The 21,348-nt window shown below is 47.1% G+C and overlaps 2 protein-coding genes across 2 annotated transcripts in view; one reads left to right on the top strand and one right to left on the bottom strand.

The window, feature by feature from the left end:
• Amfr (autocrine motility factor receptor) overlaps window positions 1–15,993 on the top strand; it is a 41,694-nt gene extending 25,701 nt beyond the window's left edge. The window contains exons 9-14 of the mRNA XM_041649542.1: window positions 222–412; window positions 3,108–3,211; window positions 9,920–10,054; window positions 10,709–10,792; window positions 13,637–13,821; window positions 14,600–15,993. Of these exons, the coding sequence (XP_041505476.1) occupies window positions 222–412; window positions 3,108–3,211; window positions 9,920–10,054; window positions 10,709–10,792; window positions 13,637–13,821; window positions 14,600–14,747 (847 nt within the window). The 3' untranslated portion in view covers window positions 14,748–15,993. The remainder of the gene's footprint in view (window positions 1–221; window positions 413–3,107; window positions 3,212–9,919; window positions 10,055–10,708; window positions 10,793–13,636; window positions 13,822–14,599) is intronic.
• Window positions 15,994–18,378: 2,385 nt separating this feature from the next.
• Gnao1 (G protein subunit alpha o1) overlaps window positions 18,379–21,348 on the bottom strand; it is a 147,097-nt gene continuing 144,127 nt past the window's right edge. The window contains exons 8-9 of the mRNA XM_041649544.1: window positions 20,757–20,972; window positions 18,379–19,696 (exon numbers count right to left, since the gene is read on the bottom strand). Coding sequence (XP_041505478.1) covers window positions 20,785–20,972 — 188 coding nt within the window. The 3' untranslated portion in view covers window positions 18,379–19,696; window positions 20,757–20,784. The remainder of the gene's footprint in view (window positions 19,697–20,756; window positions 20,973–21,348) is intronic.

The following is a 21,348-nucleotide window of genomic DNA, read 5'->3' on the forward strand; positions in this document are numbered from 1 at the left end:
TGAGTTGGGGAGATGTGAAGCCGTGCTGCTACGTGGTGTGTGGTAGGTGTCTGTGTATTAGAGCGAGGAGACTCTAGCTACCAAAGCCTGCCAGCATTTAGATCTGGCTAGGGGAAGTAGAAGTCAGTAATAGTAGGAACATAGTCATTCTGGTGACTTCTCACAAATACGGGAAAGAGCAATTGAATCTGTCCTGTCCTTTCCTGTGGTCTCTCCGACAGTTCCTGCCTTCGTTCTTGGCTAGAACAAGACACGTCCTGTCCGACGTGCAGAATGTCTCTTAATATTGCGGATGGCAGTCGTGCCAGGGAAGACCATCAAGGAGAGAACTTGGATGAGAACTTGGTCCCTGTGGCAGCTGCAGAAGGCAGACCTCGCTTAAACCAGCACAATCACTTCTTCCACTTTGATGGTAAAGTGTCTCCAACCTCCTGAGCTCTCTATGGGATTTCTTTCCTAAAATGAAATTGTTAGGATTATATTATTATATTATAAAAACTTATTTACAGTATTATATTATAGGCCTAGTACTAGATGAATTTAGTATTACTCTTGAAATACTAATCTTTCATTCCATTCATTCACTCTGTGCGTCTGTCTGTGGCACGTGTGTACATGTCCTCCGTGACCTGTGGAGGTCAGGGAAGATAGTTAATGTTGGTTCTATTCTCGTGTCATATGGATCCTGGGCATTAAATCTGTTTTGTCAGACTTAGCAACAAGTGCTTTTACCTACAGGGCTCTCTTGTCCCTTTAGTACTACATTTTAATTTCCTTTATTTGGTTTTTATTACATTTTTTTCCTGTGTATCCTAGACTGGCCTTGAATTTAGGGTGGTTTTGCTTCAACCTCCCTAGAGTTAGGATTACAGTCTTGTACGAGCCTGTCTGGCTTATACCTCAATTAAAAGTGTTCAGGATAAAGAGAACTGAGGGGTTATTCTGTGCCATTAAGAAGTGGGCTGAGGTGGGGATGTAGAGGTAGTAAAACTGGATTAAGTTTACCTTCTAGGAACCCACATAACCAGTTCAATAGTTAGCCTTTGCTAATAATTGGTTTATTGTGTGGTATATACTCCTCAGGAGTACCATAGGTGGAGTAAGAATTAGAGTCCCATTTCTTTGTTCTTAAAGCATGACTGTTCTTCAGTATGTATTCTGAGGTCCTGGGCATTGTTTGGGGGCACTGATTATCTTTCCTGGATTCACACGCACCCAGTGGATAGTGAGCCCATCAGTTCCAGTGCCATCTGTTGTGTGAATTCCCATTCTAAAATTTTCTTAGGAGCGGTGCTGTTCAGATCCTGGCTTAAGTCTCTGAAATACGGTGAGAGTATTGGTGCCACCTTGAAAGGTCCATGGGGAGTGGAGGCAAGTGTCGAAATGTGTTGGAGGAGGGGCCTCAAGAAGCTGGTTTGGTTCTGTTAAATATGAAGGGGTCGTAGGCATAGACCTTTAATCCCAGCACTAGGAGACAGAGGCAGGCAGATCTCTGTGAGTTGGAGGCCAGCCTGGTCTACAGAGTGAGTTCAGACCAGTCAGCACTATACACAGAAACCCTGTATCATAAAGAGAGCTGTACCAGGCGCAAGTTTGTCCTCTTTCATGTTGGCTTGAGCCCAGGGCCTTACACGTGCCATGCAAGCCCTCTACCACTGAACTGTATTCCCAGCCCTTTTTCTCAAGTCTGGCTATTCACTTGTCAATTCTCTTGTCTTAGCCTGGCAAGTAGCTAGAATTACAGGCCTTCACCACCAGACTTGGCTTACCAGTACAGCTTCTGAAAGGTGTTAGCAGATCTTGGAGATAGAGCCTGGTTCTATAAGCTGTCATTTTATTAATTGGTATTACTACAAATGTAGTCAAACAAAGTCACTTTGTCCTTTGGGTGTTACTGAAATAAACAACCAGTTTGCTGCTACTTGTTTGTAAAGGATTGAAGCAGTCCCTACATTTGAAACTTCTTATTGAATCGTCTCGTAGCTCCCCTCTCCTAAAATGACAGAAACTGCACCATCATGATTGTGTTACCCCACAAATTTACTATTGTAGAATTTTTGAGTTTTTTGGTTTTTCGAGACAGGGTTTCTCTGTAGCTTTGGAGCCTGTCCTGGAACTCACTCTGTAGATCAGGCTGGCCTGGAACTCACAGAGATCTGCCTGTCTTTGCCTCTCAAGTGCTGGGATTAAAGGTGTGCACCACCGCTCAGCTATTTTTTTAGCTTTTAATCTGAAAATTCCTCCTTTGCCCCCTAAGGCATTGTCTCATTGTGTAGCTCTTGCTGATTTGGGATTCAGAATTCACAGAGATCCTCCTGCCTCTGTCTTCTGAGTGCTGGAATATAAGGTGTGTACCAGGGACTGGAGAGTTGGTTCTCCAGAATGGTTAAGAGCACTGGCTGTTTTTCCAGAGGACTTGGGTTGGTTCCTGGCCCCCATATGGTGGTTTAGCACTGTCTGTAGCTCCACTTCCAGGGGATCACCCTCTTTTTGGCTCTACAGGTATTGTATGCCTGCCTGGTACAGATATACAGGGAGGCAAAACACCCATACACACACACACACACACACACACACACACACACACACACACACACACAAAGCATGTGCCACAATGTTCAGACCCAGGTCAAATCTTTAAATCCCATTCAGCAGAAGATGCTTCATGAAGTATTGTGAAAGTCCCCGCATTAGCAGTATTTTATGCTGGGAGGAAGAAGGGCATGAAACTCAGCTGTTAGAGCAGTTACTGAGTCGGGGGAGCCTTTCTTAGGTTCTTTGCTTAGAATGGATTAAGTTGGAATGGCTGTTTGGCTTCACATCTGCCATGTCATTAACCTGTGTGATCTTGGATGTGTTATATAATCGCTCAGTGCCTTGGAAGGAGACCAAGGTTGAGGCCTAGAGTCACATCTGTGAGAGGAATAGGAGGCCCGTGTAGGTTTTCGTGAGGACAAGATAAGCTGATCTGGGTACAGCACTTGACAGAAAGGCCTATAGAAAGGAGCCTGCAGTGAGTGGCGACTGTCAGAGGGACTGAACACATTGACGACACGGGGGCAGGCACCAGGGCACTAATTGTTGTGCTGGATTCTGATTTGTTTTAGGGTCCCGGATTGCGAGCTGGCTCCCGAGTTTTTCAGTTGAAGTGATGCACACTACCAATATTCTTGGTATCACGCAGGCGAGCAACTCCCAGCTGAATGCCATGGTAAGAGCTCCTGACCGCTGCTGAGAACTAGTGTGTGGTCAGGAGGGCCCGATGGCTCTGGGACACATGGCTGTGCAGCGTGTGTGACCCTGCCAGTTTCTCTCTTGCCTAGGAGGACAGCAGAGGTTTCAGGGGCCACTTCTTTCTTTCCGTTTCCTTGTCTCTCTTCTCTCCCTCTGTCTCTTCCCCTTCCCTCCCTCTCTTTACAGGATGTTGAATCCAGGGCCTTGCGTCTTCTTAGCAAATGTGCTACCACTGAGCTTTATACTTGGTGCCTTTCAGGAGTTGTGGTTTCTGGTGGGGGAGGCAGCCTGTAGACACAATAAGCTCATATGTTGGTGTCACTAGTGAATGCTTAGGCAGCTGAAACTTGTCTGAAAACTTGCGGTCATTTTACTTCTGTGGCAGATAATCTACGCTTTAATGTGCACTACTAGATTGACTTAACTGTGACCTAAGCCTACTTTGAGACTACTTGATTTAAGCAAAAAATTCAGACAGGGTAAGTCCTTAGAATTAGAAGGCATAAGTCTTTTAGTCTTCCTTTTCTTCTTCAGTGGTGTATTGGCTATCCTGGGTCTGGGTTTTCCATATAACCTTTAGGATCACTTTGTCTTTCTATATAAAATAGCTTGCTGGGATTTTAACTGAGATTACATTAATTCTATAAGTCAAGTTGGGAGGAACTGATAAACATCCACCTGCCTCTGCTGGGATTATAAATGTGGACCACCATGCTCGGCTACCTTATTTTTTGTCAAAGGAAGTTCTTTTCTATTCTTTTCTTTTCTCTCCCTCCCTTCCTCCCTTCTTCCTTTCCTTTTGAGACGGTCTATTTAGTCCTGGCTGTTCCGGAACTTGCTATGTAAAATAGGCTAGTTTTAAACTCACAGAGATCCTCCTGCCTCTGCTTTCCTTGTGCTGGAATTAAAGGCGTGTGCTACCATACCAGGCCAAAGGAAGTTATTCTCCTTTGTGTGTGTGTGTGGGGGGGTGTATGCACACATGTGTGCAGGTGATCATGCTGTTACTGTCTTCTTCCCTGGAGCAGGGCCTCAGAACCTATAGTTAGGCTCGCAACTGGTGAGCACTAGTGAGCCTTCTGTCGCTGCCCCTTATAGTGCTGGGGTTACAGACATGTAATTGGCCATGCCTAGCTTTTTAAAAAAGGTATTATTATTTCTTAACTGTTATTGATTCTTTTTGGACTTTCCATTATATATCCTGATCCCACTCATCTATCTCCCCATCCCCTCGCATCTGCCCTCTGCCCTTTTAACCTCCCCCCAAAAACCAAATGAAATTTAAAAGCAAACCAAAAAAGAAGGAAGGAAGGAAGGAAGGACGAGCGGACGGACAGTGTGGTCAGTTGAATCTCACAGTCTGCCCTTTAGTCGTCTTTACTTGCAGTGTTTACTGCCAGTCATTGGTCTGGCCTGATGCCTGTGGCTTCTGCTGTTCCACTGGTAATGCACTGTCACTGGGGCTCTCTTGGCTATCCCGTTGTTGTCCTGTGCCGTGGAGATCCTGCAACTTTGGATCCATAGGTTTGTCCCCTTCACATGTTCACAGTTAATAGATGAGGCGGATGTTGGGGTGCGCCAACCCACAGCCCTGGTTCTGGTCTTGGGTAGTGGTTGGGTTGGCCAACCTGCCAGCTTTCCGTCATCATCACTACCTGGGCGAGCTGTCCAGCATTGCCTTGGGCTAGCTCCTGATGGAGCCTGTAGCAAAGAGCAGGCCAGTTTTCCTGCTCTTAGGCCCCAGATCTGGTCACCCCCACACACTACCATGGCAACTCTACTGTTTTGCCCACGTGAGGTGCAGGGCTTTCTCTCTGGATTGCTGTAGGGAGCATACAAGAGGGTGTGTGTGGGGTCAGCTCTGCTGCCCTCAGGCCCTCATGAGTCCCTGACAAGAGGGTCAGTTCTGGTGTGCTGGGTGAGCGGGGGCAGGGCTAACTCTCCCATTTGGTGGCAGTAAGGCAGGAGGGCATCTTTCTCTCACCCATGCCGTGGACTAGGATCAGCCCTCCTGCTTTCACACCCTTGGGATTGGCTTACCTGTGTCCCTGACCATAGGGTCAGCTCTGGTGTGCTTCCCAGGTGAGGTGCATGTCTGAGTGTGTGCTGGTGGGGTGGGAGGGAGGCAGCTCTCCCCTGAGGGGCGGGGCCAGCTCTCCTGCTGCAGTATCCAGTGAGGGCCAGACTGCTGTCCCAGGGCCAGTGAGGGCCAGGGCTGACTCAGCACAGCATGGTTCCAATGACCCCCTGTGCTAACATGGGCTTTGGGCATAAACCGCAAACTCCAGCTGCAGTAGGACCACAGATACAGACATGGCCCTTGGCAGCAGCTTGGGCCTGAATCATGGCCCCAGTGGCAGCATTGACCACCCAGAGCAGTATGGCCCTCAGACACCAACCTGGTCTTGGGTGGCTGACAGACCCTGGTCATCTGCACAGTCCTTGATGGTAACAGGGACCATAGACATCACCGTTGGCTGCTGCAGGGCTGTGGACCCACATGTGACCCTAGGCTCAGATGGCAGCACAGGCCAGACAGATCAATAGGGCCTCATATGCCTGCTTTTTATGTGGTTGTTAGGATCCGAACTCTGATCCCTGTGCGTGTGCAGCCATGCTTTCGCCCCAGCTCATCACCCAGCCTCTCCTCTTCAGTTTTGACATATAATCTAGCAGGGCGCGCAGTTCGAGGTTGCTTTCGTTTGTTTCTTGGATTTTTGTTTTTGTTTGTTTGCTTTTGTTGTTGCCTTTTCCTTCAATTCTTTCACTTACTCTTGCGTGTTTAGTTTCTGAAGAGAAACCGGGCGCAGTGCTTATCTTTGCTTCTCTGTAGGGAAGCTGTTTTCTTTGGCTTCTTACAAGGTTTTTGATTCAATTTCCTTTGGTTTTCTGTAGCTTGAAAATGATTTGTCTGGATGGTTTTTATTTATTTTATTATTTCGCCTATTTTTGGGCAAGTTTCCGGCTTAGTGTTCTGGGAGCTCCTGGACTGTGACTTGGTGCCTGACATTGATCTGGGGTGCTCTGCTTCATTGGATATTCTCTGTTCCTTGCTTTTTCCCCTTTGGGTGTTGACTTTGCATGTTTTAACCCTCTGCACTTGTCTTCAGATATTCTGCTGCAGAGAGTCTTGGTTCTCTGTTTTTGGGGTTAGACATCTTCCAGTACCCTCAAGCCCAGAGGTTCTTCCTGCAGTTGGGACAAGCCTGCATTTCACTTTAGTGGGCTTGCTTGCTAGCTTTGCCTTCGGCTTCTCTGCGGGGCTTCTGGCTGTTTTGCTCCACATTGTTCATTTGCATTTTCATGCTGTGTAGTTAGCATACACACTAAGGGTAGTCAGTATAGTCTTTAATTAATTTAGTTCCCAGTCTGGGCAGCCCTGTCATGTTCTTCAGATTGTGAAGTTGTTGAGTTTCTATTTTTCCCCATGATGCTCTGTGCTAATGTGGGAAGCTGAAATTCATGAAGTTGTCTAGAGATCAGGTCCTTAACTGGTGAGCTAGAGGCGGGATATAGATGTTTCAAATGCTTCTCAGCCTCTTGTCCACTTTTAGGAGAGAGAGAGTGACTAGGGAGGCCTGGAGTTAGAATTAGGAAGGTAGAGCCAGGTGGAGATGGGTATTTTTTGTTCTTAGGCCATCTGGACTCTGAGCAGCCTAGCCTAGCAGAGTAGGCTCTGGCTAAGAGTTCTCCTGAGAGCAGACCTTGTTAAGAAAGAGGTGCCCTGGTGAGTTTCTTCCTTGCTGGAAGCAGGAAGAGATGTTTCTCAGCTATTTTGTGTAGGACCCTGGTGGAGTTCCCAGAGGTTAATCCTGGATGTTACTGTGTGAGAGGGCTCCTTCTTCCTTCCCCCATGCCTCCGCTTCCCCCTTTTCTTTCTCCATCTCTCTGCATGCTGGAGGCCTTGTGCCTGCTGGGCAAGTGTTTTCCTTAAACACTGCATCCTTGGCCCTTGCTTACCTGCTTTATATTGTATATAGTTATTGTACTTATTGTATATTGTTTTTCTTATATTAGTTATAGCTTTCTCTTTTATTTTAGACAAAAAGGGGAAATGTAGTGGCATTTCATTTGTATTTTAATAAATAAAACTTGCCTGAAGATAAGAAAAGTAAAACAGCCACACTGGCCAGCCTTACAGAGCCAGCAGCAATGACAACACCTTTAATCCCAGTAACCACACTAGCTCGCCAAAGAAGCTAGGTGGTAGTGATGCACGCCCTTAATCCCAGAACTAGAGAGGATTATAAACTGGAGGAGACAGCTCTCAGGCTCAGGCTCATTCTGAGCTTTCCTGGAGGCAGGATCACCATTTTTGCTCTGAGGTTGAAGTAAAAGTCAGTGACTGGCTGCTTTGCTTTCCTGATCTTCAGGTTGAACCCCAATATCTGTCTTCAAGTTTGTTAATCGTGTTTCTGATCTCAAGTCTAGGTTGGCTTGAATTCATGATCCTCCTGCTTCAGCCGTGGGCTGTTTTTAGGAAGAATGACTGACTAGGAATGCTCTTTGGATAAGCAGAGGTTGAAGGCACAAAACCTCTAGAAGCACTGACTATAAGGGTAGCATCCTTCAGGTGGAGGGTGGGGTTGGCGTGGATCAGGGGAGAGGGCTTCACTGAGAGAAAGGTGTGGATAGAGCTGCAGACAAGGTATTGGGGTTTGGGTGAAAAGAAAAGGTTGATTGGGTCTAAGCAGTAGGAAGGTGGTAGAAGCAATATGAATGTACCACGATGTACAGGGAGAGGAAGTGTAACGTGCCTGTGGTGGGGTAATGTTCTGCCTTAAGGTAGTGGTGATTCTGGCCCTTGCTACATTGTAGACAGACTTGAGGTCAGTGTGCCAGGGACAAACAGACAGGTTGTAAGTGGTTTTTGGTCACAGCCAACATAGGAAATGGAGATGTGGCTCCTACTGGCTCCTCTTGCTCCTGCTTTCTCTCTGAGATCACCACCATGGTAGGTGTGGGTTCTTGGAGTGGATGGCCTAGTATGGCCACTGGGGGGCTCTTGGCAGGCTGCAAGCCTGGGGTGTGAGCCTCCTGAGAGGGAGTGGCCTAAAAGCTAGGCAGGCCCTCTCTGTTCTTTAGTTCTTTGAATGATCTGAGATAGTTAGCATAGCTAACTTACTGGAACTATGCATTTTTAATTAAAATCCAATATTTAATTAGATTTTTCTATTAGAAAACTTTAGTCTAATAAAATTAATTCAGCTTTGTTTCTCATATATATATATGAGAAATTAATTCAGCTTTGTTTCTCATATATATATATATATAAACATATCTATATGCACAAACACACACATTTACTGAATTGGGGGTGGAGAGCCATGTGAGGAGAGAATAATTTAATCTGCTTGTAGAGACTCTTTCCACTTAGCTTTGGTTAGATGGGGTAACAGTATTCTTGTCACAAACAGTAAAGGGTCTGCAATGATGTGGAGTTTGGGACCCCGGTACTGACCATCTTGCCATTGTCTACCCCCGTGGCTCAGAAAAGCTCTGGACAGCTTGACCTGACCTGTTCTTTCAAGCCGCAGTCCTTACTGCGGTTTGGCTCTGTTATACCCCAGCCGTTACCCTTTCTGCCGGCTTCCCTTTCACTTTTCTCTCCCTTGTTTTCCTCTCTTACTCTGTAAATTATGGAGATTTTTCCACAATTGAAACCTAGAACATAAACATTTCTAAATCATGTATGTGTAAAACACTCTCTCTGACACACACGCACATTTTGGGGTACTTAGATTGAAGTATGGGCAGAGTTGGGCCTTTGTCTGCCCTTCCTACACATATGCCTAAAAGCCTAAGTGTGTTCTGAGGTGAATCTAGAGTATAGTTTGAAAATTACAGTTCTAAGGCAGTACTAGATATTTTCATAATCCAACTATGTAGCTGGGTATAAAAGAATTTACATTCTTTAATTGAATTTTCCTAAGTTACAGTATAATTTACATATAGTAAAAATGTGCCTGGCTGTGGTGGCGCACATCTTTAATCCCAGCACTTGGGAGGCAGAGGCAGGCAATCTCTGTGAGTTCCAGGCCAGCCTCTTCTACAACAGCTAGTTCCAGAACAGGCTCCAAAGCTACATCTGGCTTTCAAGTCAGCTTTTTTTCACATTGCATAATGGACATGAATACTACAAATGCTGGGTCTGAATATTAAACTTTATTTTTTTAAAAATATTTATTTATTTATTATGTGTACAGTATTCTGCTTGCAGCACCAGAAGAGGGCCCCAAATGGTTTGGAGTCCCCATGTGGTTGCTGGGAATTGAACTCAGGACCTTTGGAAGAGCAGTCAGTGCTCTTAACCTCTGAGCCATCTCTCCAGCCCTGAATATTGAACTTTAAAATGATCCTTTTTACATACAATACATGTAAGTAAATATTGGACACATAAAATTAAAATCTTTTAAATGATTCCTTTTAAAACCAGAAGATTCTACTTGCACCTGTCTTGGGATCTCACTAGATTCCTCGATGCTCTTGATTTTGGAATTGATGTTGCTCTTGTGCGCTAGTCCTGAAACAATGGAAAGACAGTGGTGTGCAGGGAGCGTGCTGAGCCAAGTGAGCTTTACCTGTGCTTTCAAGATACAGTGTCAACCTCTGTGTCCAGGGCCTGCCAGGCACACTGACTTCTGCCAAGAGTGACCTTTGCTGTGGGATCTTTTTATTCTTCCAGGCTCATCAAATTCAAGAGATGTTCCCCCAGGTTCCATACCACCTTGTGCTCCAGGACCTACAGATGACACGCTCCGTGGAAATAACAACAGACAACATCTTAGAAGGACGGATTCAAGTACCTTTTCCCACACAGGTAGAACTGGGGTTTTGTACATGATATGTATTTTGTTGTACAAAGATTTAATTCTAATACTTAGATATTATTTATGATTTGAGGAAGGATTTCTGTAAAGTTCATTTTGTAAACTTTGTTTTGTTTAAATCCTGCGTGAGAACAGACCCACTAAAGATAAATACAGATACTGAGTAATTTTTGTACAGAAACGTGCCCAGAGCAGCCTATCCTTGCTGCAGGTCTATAAGAGAGTGCCATTGGCTCCTGTCAAAGGCTGGCATCTGTTTCTGTTAAGAGCAAAGAAAGAATATTGAGGCTCAGCTTATTGCAGTTTGTTGCAACTGAAGCAGCCATTGCAGTGAGATTATATTAATCATACTCTCCAGCTGACCTGGAGACTAGCTGTAGTGACTGCATCAGAGCGCCTTAGGAAAGTTCATGAGGAAACCCAAACCGTGCTGACTCTGCATGCTTGACGTTTGCTGTTGCTTTTGTTGTGCAACCGCTGCTATTGAGCGGGGAGCTGAAGGTTTAACCACTCTCAAACCTGGATCTCGGATGTGGTCCCGTCTTGCAAGCTGTGAGCTGTGTTGAGAACTGTTGTGCCCTCTGTGTTCTGGGTTTTCCTGTGCCCGTTCCTTCATTCTGACTGACCACTGTGTTTGCTTTCAGCGGTCGGAGAACCTGAGGCCTGCACTGAACAGCCCAGTGGAAAGGCCTAGCACTGATCAGGAGGATGGGGAAGCCTCTGTTCAGGTGAGGTCAGCTCACTATAGACTGTAGTTTGGCCCTGGGTGTTAGTGACCTTCACCTTGCTGTTGGCAGAACAGGTTAAGGGAGGAACTTTTTCTTTTGACTGACAGTTTGAGAGGGTTTCAGTCTGTCGTAGTGGAGAAGGTGGGGTGGAGAAGTTGACTTCATGGTGACAGAATCTTGTGATAGAGGAAATATATATCACCACAGGCTAAAGCAGGGAGTAGGCAGAAACAGGCTGGGTATCATCTGCAAATTTCCCTGCTAGCCTCACTGTTAGAGTTAACACTTTCATATCCACATCTGGAGCAGGCCGTGGTGGTGCATTCCTGTAATCTCAGTTCTCAGGACCCTGAGGCTGGAGGATCACGAGTTTGGAAATAGCCTGCAGTGAGACCCTGTCTCAGAAAACACTGGACGATGCATCATTTGAAAACTGTTGCGTGACTTCTGAAAAGGGTCAACTTGAACATTTTTAGATTTCGGACAGTTAGCAGAATTGTGCACATGAGACTGCATTGGGGCCATGGGAGGGAGCAGCATGCCTTGTTTCTCCTCAGTTCCCCAACTGTTTGCAGAGTTAGCATAAAAAATATATATATTAGTGTAATGAAAGCAAGGAATTTATAGGAACTTTGCCAAGCCCAGAAAATGCAGTCCTTGGCCAACAGTTCATTAAATGTCGGTCTGATAAATGGCTATCGTCATACATAACTTGACCAGACCAATTACACTTGCTTTATTACACATACCCTTTCGGCTTCTGCTTAAACCTAAGGCTCAGAGTCAGCACTGCAGAGGTGAACGTGGAGTCACTGGACCCTTTAGTCATCGGTTCCTCTTCCCAGTGTAGATAACTGAGTCACTAAAACAAAACCAAGAGCAAGAGGCCCATGTCCAGCCGGGCTTCGCTGTAGTGGTTATTTGCTCCATAGGCGGTGGGGAGCCTGTCCTCGTAAGTCCGTCCACGTGTCCCAGCACTGAGTGAGACTTGGAGGATGTGGCAGGGCAGGGCTGGGCTGAGGCAAACTAGGTGCGTTTTGCCTTACTTGCTTCTCCTTGTCCCCTGCTGGCCATCTGTGCTCTTTAGCTCCCTCAAAGGGTTAGTAATGAGGCCTTGTGTCTGTGTTGATGTTACTTCTTACTGCCCTAGAAACCAGAAACCTCACATGTCCTTCATTTGCATTTGTGTTGGCTCTTTCCAACTGCCTCTGCCTCTGGAGAGAGGAGAGCACCTCTCCAGTGATCCCTTTGGGCAAGGTCTACATCTGGCTTTAGGCTGGCTCCCTTCTGTAGAGCTGTCACCTGACCTGAGATGTGAGTTGCCTTCTGTCAGGCATCACACTTGTTCCCTTCACAACCCTGTCTGTTCTTTGGTGACTCCAGCCCGTTTCTTTCAGACTTTGTAGCTGTCAAGTTCCAGTGGGTATGAATGAGGCTGCCCTCATAGCGCTCCTATCTTTCATGTTCTATTTCTTCTTACAGTTGAATATTGCCCCTTTCTCTTTTATCCATTACTGGGTATCTAGGTTCTCTCTGTCTCTGTGTGTGTATTCCTGGTGATGAAACCCAAGGCCTCCCACATGCTAGCTAAGTCCTCCACTGACTTACACCCCCAGCTGGTTTTTCCCTATGTGGAGTCAAGGTGTCACTACGTAGCCCAGCTCGTCTCAGATTTACTGTGTGGGCCAAGTTCCCTATGGCTGTCTTCAAGTCCACTCTTGGACTTGGCTGAAGGCAGAGCTGGAAGGTGAGCTGGCTCTGGCTCCTGTAACCCTGAGTCTGGGAGCAGGAGCAATGTAGGTGGATCACACCTGCTTAAGGATGTTTGGATACCTGAGTAGTGTATTGGCTTTTGTAACTTCAGCCCAAACCAGGAAAATCCTGTTACTTTTAAATGCACAACCTGATGTATCTGTTTTCACAAAGGATCCTATCTGGCTCTTTTCACCTCGAGGACATAAATTTCATGCAGCAGCTTGTTTTTTAAGATTTTTTTATTTATTATACACACACCAGAATAGGGAACCAGACCTCATTACAGATGGTTGTGAGCCACCATGTGGATGCTGGGAATTGAACTCAGGACCTGGAAGAATAGCAGGTGCTCTTAACTTCTGAGCCACCTCTCCAGCCCCCTTGTTTAAATTCTTTTTTTTTAAATTTTTTATTTTTTTTTTAAATTTATTTATTATGTATATAGTGTTCAGGGCACCAGATCTCATTATAGATGGGTGTGAGCCATCATGTGGTTGCTGGGATTTGAACTCAGGACCTCTGAATCAGCAGTCAGTTCTCTTAACCTTTGAGCCATCTTTCCAGCCCCCTTGTTTAAATTCTTTTTTTTTTTTTTTTTTTGATTTTTCGAGACAGGGTTTCTCCGTAGCTTTTTGGTTCCTGTCCTGGAACTCGCTCTTGTAGACCAGGCTGGCCTTGAACTCACAGAGATCCGCCTGCCTCTGCCTCCCAAGTGCTGGGATTAAAGGCGTGCACCACCACTGCCTGGCCTCCCTTGTTTAAATTCTTAAGCAGCTGGTAGAATTGAAAAGAAAGTGTTTGGAGTGCTGGCCAGCAGTTAACCTTGCTCTGCTCAAGAGTGCAGGTCTGGAGTGAATATTATGATTCTCATACTGGTAGCCATCTACTGCCTGCACTACAGCGAGCGTCTTAGCATCATGTGAGCCGTGGCAGCTGGCATGCCTCCCCAGAGCCCAAATCTCCTGCTTCGGATTCCTGACTGGCAGAAGGCCTCTATGGTCCAGTAGAAGCCTGTGCAGAGAAGCCCTGGCAAGGGAGGAATCTGCCTGGAAGGGAAGGGCCTGTGCTAACAGCTGCCTCTCTGTCTAGACGGAACGTGTACCGCTGGACCTCAGTCCTCGCCTTGAAGAGGCCTTGGACTTCAGTGAGGTAGAAGTGGAGCCCAGTGAGGTGGACGACTTTGAGGCCCGGGGGAGCCGCTTCTCCAAGTCTGCTGACGAGAGACAGCGCATGTTAGTCCAGCGCAAGGATGACCTCCTGCAGCAAGCCCGGAAGTGAGTTGATTCTCCAGTCCTAGTCAGCATGCATAGTTACAGGGAAGATGGTAGCTTAGAGTCAACTGTTCTCAGCCCTCTACAGCAATTGTCTTTCTTCTCTCTAGTTCTCAGAAGGGGCACTGTTAATTTACATGACAGACATACAGATAAGAAATTGGGACCTAGGGTGATTAATCCTGCCAGAACCTTTGGTCTGCCTTTAAGACTCCTCCTTGACCAATGCCTGGGGCCAGCACTGTGAAGAGAGCACCGGGGTTCTGTGAGTTCACTCACAGCTGTTGGCAGCTGGGGCACGCAGTGTTCCTCTGGGTTGGTGGAATCTTATGTTCACTTCGTGAGGCCTGGGCCAGTATTGTTCATCCAGGTGGGTTTTGTGCCTTGCACAGACCTGTGGCTGTGAGACCCCAAGCTGTGTCTGTGGAAAGGGACTGGGCAGAGAGCGCTGAACTGTCATGTGCTAGTCCTCTCCCTGGGAAGTAGGCTCGTCCATTGAGTAGTCTGTGCTGTGTCCTCCCCTCCGCATTCTCCCCTTTCCACCCTGCTTGGCCCTTCTTTTCTTGCTTCCTCTCCTTTTACAGTTTTGGGTTGAGCACAAGACCTCATGCATGCTGAGTAAGTGCCCTGCTCCTGAGCTGCTCTGACCTTAGCGCACAGGCCAGGGTGTTTTGTCAAGGGATGCTCTTGAGCGACAGCTCTGGGAAGGGGAGACTGACGACAACGGCATTCTGCGTCTTCACGTTTCTGTTTTCTCTTGTGGCTCTCTCATCTCTTATAGGCGGTTCTTGAACAAAAGTTCTGAAGACGATATGACCTCAGAGAGACTCCCCCCCTCTGAAGGCACATCCTCTGACCCTGTGACCCTGCGCCGGAGGATGCTGGCGGCTGCTGCTGAGCGCAGACTTCAGAGGCAGCAGACAACCTAGAGTTTCCTCATCTTCCTCAGCCTCCTGCCCAGCCCTGCCTACCGGAAGAGGCCTGTCCCAGTTTTGCCTGCTGTGTGGAGACCTGTGACTGCGTTGCCGCTGCATAAAGCATGTGGTCTTAATAGTGTGTGGACAGCTGACAAATTTAACCCTTTGTAATACTTTCTCTGTGGCATCTCTCTTCCCCTTAGAAACATTGCACATTTTAACTCTAGGCATGACCTCTTCTGGTGTTGACTGGACTTCTCGGGGTGGGCGCTTGGGCACTGACCTGCCTGCAGCAGGTAGTTTCAGTTTCTGCTTTGGTGTAAGCCATGGCTGATGTTAGTGTCTTTAGTGCCACAGCTGGAAGGAAGCATGCGTCCTGGGAAGAGTACCTCCCAGCAGCCAGGGGGTGCGCAGCAGGAGGCTGACTACTCCTGACAGGCCATCCTGTTGTCAGATGCTGTGCTTAGGGAGGAAGCATCCACAGTGTTCCAGAGGCCGGTCCCACAGGCTCCTGGACATAGACCAGCAGGGCATCATGTATAAAGAACCAATTTGGTACCTGGAGCAGAAAGAGAAAGCTCCAGGCTACAGAATGAGGAGACCCTTTTCTGCCCTTATATTCAGGACCGACCTGAGCCCCGATCCACAGCTGGCGTCACTTCCGTTCACTCTGGTGCTCCTGCATCATATAAGCTTGCCCCGTCCCAGTCCCTGCTTACTCTAGGCATGGGAAGGGGTGGGCAGCAAGCTTTGGTCGTGGTTTTAATTCCTTGGTCAACCCAATTAGGCTCTGCTAAGCATACGGATTTGATCCTTGGATGGGCATGGGCCTGCAGGCAGGGATGGTTTAGAGGACACCGCTGATGAAAACCTGACGTGGCTTCCTCCCCCGGAGCCCTCCAGTTCCCTGCTTTTGTTCCTGTGGGTCTCACTAAACAAAGGGAAGATGTTGAATAATCCACATGCCTCAAGCGGACTTAGTCCTGGATTTTCTCAAATTCTCCACGTATTTAAGGATTTGAAACACGCAATCATAGGTTACATAGTTTTATGTCCCATTGAATTTTTTTTTAATGTTTCAAAACCTAGTTTTATGGTAGTCCTTTTGGGAAGAATCCAGTATTATCTAAAATTATTGGCAAAGTTGAATGTATTTTGCATACCAGAAAGTTTTTAGAATGTTGACAGGTAATTGAAGAAAGGGTCATAAGTGAATGGGCAAAGATAATTTATTTCAATAAATCTTCCAAAAGCCTTACCTTGAACTGCTGTTAGTTAAATTCCTGTTTTTTTTTTAATTTGTTTTGCTGAGAGCATAGTGATTTGTTTTTATTGTAAAGCAACAATAATAAAAAGCAACCTCTTGTAGTGTGTTGTGTAGTTAGAAGCTGAGGCAGCGCCCTTCCAAGGGGTGACTTGAATGCCATCTGCTTTTGTATCTACTGTTTGGGTCGGGGGTGTTTTATAACCCTTGTGAACTGGGGAGGGCAGCACTGAGCTTTTCTATGCCTGGTATTCACGTTCTCTTTCTTTGCTGCTCACGGAAGTAAAGGTGAAACAAATTCCACATACTACATTCCAGATGTGCGAAGGTGGGAAGTAGCAAATTCCACATACTACATTCCAGATGTGCGAAGGCGGGAAGTACTTGCAATCATTTCAGAGGATCGCAAACATTGTAGAACATTGGACAGCATTACATAGCTTAAGGTGGTCCAGGGAGAGAAGTCCCAAGTTAATGCTTGATCTGCCCGCTCTGTAGACAGTTTGGGTCAAAGGAAGGTGGTAGAGAAATATCTAGATAGTCAAGGATTCTGGGCACTATAGAAGGCTTCTGGCTTTCATCACTTCTTGGGGACACTGGACAGGTACTAAGTAAAGGCACCGGTGGCGAGACTGGAACTTACCCATTGCTCTCACTGTCCTCTGTCAGTCAGCTCATTGGCCCTCCAGCTCCAAGGAGCTGGGACATTTTGGAACTATTTTGTAGTCCTCTGTTTTCCTAATTGGTTATATTTAATTTTTGTTGTCCTTAGTTTTTTCCCTTTAAAATGTGAGGCTTTTATGTAGCAGAGAATGATTATGCAGATTGGTTTCACTGGTGTTAGTGTGACTCTTGCGTGCTCAGGTCACCTGAACCTGGGCTCCCTGAGCAGTGTAGAGAGTGCTCCTCAGTCCACACACAGGTGAGATGCTTCTTCAGGAACTGTGTCTGTCTGTCCTGGAAGGCTCCCTGTCCTACCTGAAGTTTTGTCTCCTGCTTTCCATTGGGTTTGAAGTGTTTCCAACCCTGGCTGTACATGGAGTTTGCGCAGTTTTGGTTTGTTAAGGATGTATAGGTTCTGCCCCCATACTTCTCGTACTAAACCTTCATCTCCCTGTCCTTTCCAAAACCTGCTTCCTGACCTTTCTCCTAAGAAAGGAAGGCGATGCTGAGGTGTAACCATGGGTAGAGACTTGCCTAGCATGCACGGCCTCCTCCATTCCATGTCCAGCAACAGGGGAAATAGAAAGTAAAACAAAAGATTGGCTTTTATCTATCTGTAAAATCCACTTGCAGGTTGGGAAGTTGGGAAAGAACCTGGTAGGATGCAACTCATTTGAGAGAAACTCAGACCTGTCAGGGACAGTCTTGTTCTTCAACCTTCCATTGGGAGCTTGGTTTGTCTTCTGATACAACAGTCAAAGTGTAGACGGGGTGTAGGTTGTACAGTTCCTCTCTAGACAGAAATATGGGGTGTAGGGAAAGCACTGGAAAAGAGGTGTGACTTGGCAGAAGGACTTTCAGGGGGAGGGTACCCGTATTTACCAGGTATTCATGAAAACAGGAGCCAGGACTGTTAGCCTTGGTCTAAAACAGTATCGTGCACCCCCCTCCCACACACACCATGCTGGCAAAGGCATGTACTATGTGCTGAGAATTTCCATGTGGGGTGTTGTTGAGAGAAGATGTGACTAAGCAGACCCCTGTGAGGTTCCCCCCACCTCATTATAGATACAGAACCCGCTTTTAGCCGCTTGCCTAATGATTGGTGTGTGGTGTGAGGCATTTTGGGGGGCCCAGTTTCAACCCATTTGCTAGTAGGGCTTTGGCAGAGCCACAGGTAGGGGGTATAGTGAGGCCAGCAGCTGGGGAGCTCAGCCTTAGAGCTAGGCTGTGTGGTTTTGCTTCCCGTGTGTTCCACCTGCTGAGTACCCTGTGCCCAGCTGCAGGAGGACAGCAAAGCAAGGACACCTGAGGCTTTAGTGCAGAAAGGGGAGGTGGTTTGATCCTCCTGGAGGGAATGCCCTGGGCACAGAAGACAGGAGAAAGGTGTGGCTTTTCCCTCTGCTTTTCCTGCCCACCAGAAGCAAAACCAGCTGAACTGGAGGAGTTACTGCCAGAAGGAAGCTACCCCACTCCCTGTTCTCATTCCTCAGTGTGCGGGGCCGGGGTGGGCAGGACAGACAGACACTGGGCAGCTTTCCCAACGACTGTGCTCTGAACTGACTCTCCTGGGTGACAAAATGGTGAGGGGCCTGGAAGAGCATGCGGAAGGATTTCTACCCACCACCCTCCTAGGGGGTGTGGCCAAGCATCTCCTTGTCAGAGCGAGCTTGCCCTGGGAACCGTCGTCCGGAAGGCAGAAGGTGAGACACTCGATACAGACAAACATTCTCTTTATTGAGCTACACATGAATTTCCATTAGAGAAGTAGGCTGGCAGTGTGTCAGGTGTCACAGAAACCCCACCAATTGGGAATAGAAAGGCTTACAAAGACCCGCGGGCTTTTGATTAATTTTTTTTAATGTTTTTTCCCTTTTTTCAAGTTTTTTTTTCTGTATTTTTAATTTTTTTTTGTGTGTGTTTTGTCTTTTTGCCTCTGTTTTTGAAATGGCTGTGACTGGTCTTCAGCAAATATTGTCTTAAAAGTGAAACTGTGAACAGGTCTGGGATTAGATACTAGTCACGTAGAAATGACATAGGACTGATCATGAAAACTGGCTTTAATGTAAACACTACGTTCCATCTTTGAATTTTTTTGTTTTTCTTCCATCTTGTGGCATTTAAAAACTTTTATTTATTTATTTTTGTTCTTTTTATCTGCAGCACAAACATCCCAACATGAGAGAGCGAACACAGGTCACTGGAACGGAGGAGAAGTGGAGAGGGGACACACAGGAGGAAGGGCTTCTGCCCAAGGCTGGAGGCTGTGGTGTTAAAGGGGAAAAAAACCAAAAACCACACAACCCCATTCCCCAGATGCCAGTAGAGCTGGTCAGTGTGGGATGGGAGTACTCATCAGGACGGAGGGAAAAACCAAAAAGAAATAGCACAAAGGGCGTCTGGGAAGGGGCGGGGCTCCTTGGCTCCTTGCCTGTCTAGGGCTGGATTCCTATAGATGGCGGGTGTTCTCTGTGGCAACCATACGCCAGAGCTGTGCTTTTTCTCTGTGAACTTGGAGTGACTGTGTTTGCAGTTAGATGGGTGGGCAGGGCAGAGCTGCCACTGCCTGGTGGCATATGAGGTGTCTAGCGACGGGAAGCCTTCTAGAAAGCCTGGCCTGGCTTATTCCCACCAGCCATGGGCGCACAGAAGCCCTGGGAGCACCAGGCCCAGCACTGCCGCTGTCTGCCGGCCCCACTCAGAGCTGGGATGGGCAGGATGTCGGTACTAATGTGTATGATTTTTTTTTTATTTCAAAATAAAAGGAAATATGAATGATAAGTTTTCCTTTTTTCTTTTTTTAAAGCTACAAAGCACATGAGAAATGTTCTTTTTTAAAAAATCCTTCCAAGTTCTAAATGTAGAGACGCAACTAAAACCGGATTCTACAGCATTCTACAGAAATACACAGCCGCCAGTCACTCTGGGGTCGTAGGTTAGACAGGGGCTTGGTACACAAAGGCTGTGTGTCTTACAAAGGCCAAAGGTCATGCTACCAGGAGATCAACATCAACAGCAAAGTCCATGAAGCAGTCTGTAGAGAGAGAGACAGGGCCGGTCTGACCATTTTCTTTGACTTTAAAAACCAACCAACCAACAAACCCTACAACATTTTAACCACTCCAAGAGTAGTGCAAAGTGGGGTGTCCTTATTAGGGAAGCCCACCTCTGCCTTGTCCCCTGCTTCTGGCCCCGTCTGCCAGTGCAGCCCTCCCCAGGCCACTCACGCTAGTCCGCGTGCTCTCTCTGAGGGAATCTGGCTTCAACTCTATTAGGCGGGTCTGGGCAACAGCTCCCATGGTTCCTCTCCTCAGCTAATTGAAAAAGCTGACTGGGACACCCATCTCTCTAACATTTCTCTGTTCCCATAAATAAAGAAAACTCAGGAGACAGGAAGATTGATCAGAGCAATGATTCTTCTAGATTCTTGAAATAAACAACCACCACCACCCAAAAGAGAAGGGTCCTCCGAGTTTCCTGTTGTGGCTGTGGGGGAGGGGGATGTTAGAGTGTTGGCCATTTCTTAAAGGGTTTTGGAATCTGGGCAGGGGCAGGGCAGAGCTGAGCAGCCAGCCTTGTGGTCAGATGGAGAGTAGGGCAGGCTGGATGGACGGAACCAGGTCCCCCTCTGCCTGCCCTGCTGGATGGATGGAACCAGGTCCCCCTCTGCCTACCCTGCTGGATGGATGGAACCAGGTCCCCCTCTGCCTGCCCTGCTGGATGGATGGATGGATGGAACCAGGTCCCCCTCTGCCTGCCCTGCTCGTGGAGTGGGTCTCGGAAAGTAAAACCCTGGGGCTGTCCAGAGGACTCCCACCCCAGGCTCCCACCGTGCCCTGTGTGAGTGTGTGCACGCACGTGTGTGCATGCTCATGTGCTGTCCCGGGAAAACAGATGAGCTAGGGATGGTGGTCGGTTCTGTCCGTAGCTCTTTCCAGTATTAACTAAAAACAGTTTTCTAATATATACTTGTGTATAGATAAGGTTTTGTTATGCCTCTTTAAAGTTTATTTACCAACTTGTACTGGTTAGTGGTGTGTGTGTGTGTGTGTGTGTGTACACGCAAGCTGTTCTGTGAGTGCTGGAATCATTACCAAATAGGTTGCTATACAGGACAAGAGGTCAGTACAAGCCGCAGCCCCGGAGATTGTTGGCAATGATGATGTCGGTGACGGCGTCGAATACCACCTGGATGTTATTCGTGTCTGTGGCACAAGTCATGTGACAGTAGATTTCTTTGTTGGGTGAGCGGTTTTTGCTTTCAAACTGTGTTTGGATGTAGGCAGCTGCATCTTCATAGGTGTTGGAACCTGTAGGGAGACACAGAGGAATAGGCAGGAGGCCCTAGTGAGAGCTAGGGGTGACAGAGGAGTGGTTGGGATGTAAATGGGGGCGGCGAGAGAGGAAGGAAGAGCAGGGGTGCCACACCCTCCTTCTCCAGGGTAAGTAAAACCATGAAACCTGGCATCGCCTGGCTCTGCCTCCTCAGGCTTTTACTTACTGTGTTGAGAAGCGCGATGGCCCTGGGAGGAGCCAGCCACAGAAGACCTCATTTGTTCTATATTAACAAATTTAGAGGATGCCTCTCTCCGTGGCCTAAAGTTGAAATCTAAATCAACCCATGACTCTTTGGTTGTTGTTATTTCTTTAAATTTAGTTTTATGTGTATGGGTATTCACCTGCATG

The sequence above is a fragment of the Microtus oregoni genome, unplaced genomic scaffold (genome assembly GCF_018167655.1).
Source record: "Microtus oregoni isolate MIOR12 unplaced genomic scaffold, Mior012 000004F_ref0000308, whole genome shotgun sequence".
Classification (NCBI taxonomy): Eukaryota; Metazoa; Chordata; class Mammalia; order Rodentia; family Cricetidae; genus Microtus; species Microtus oregoni.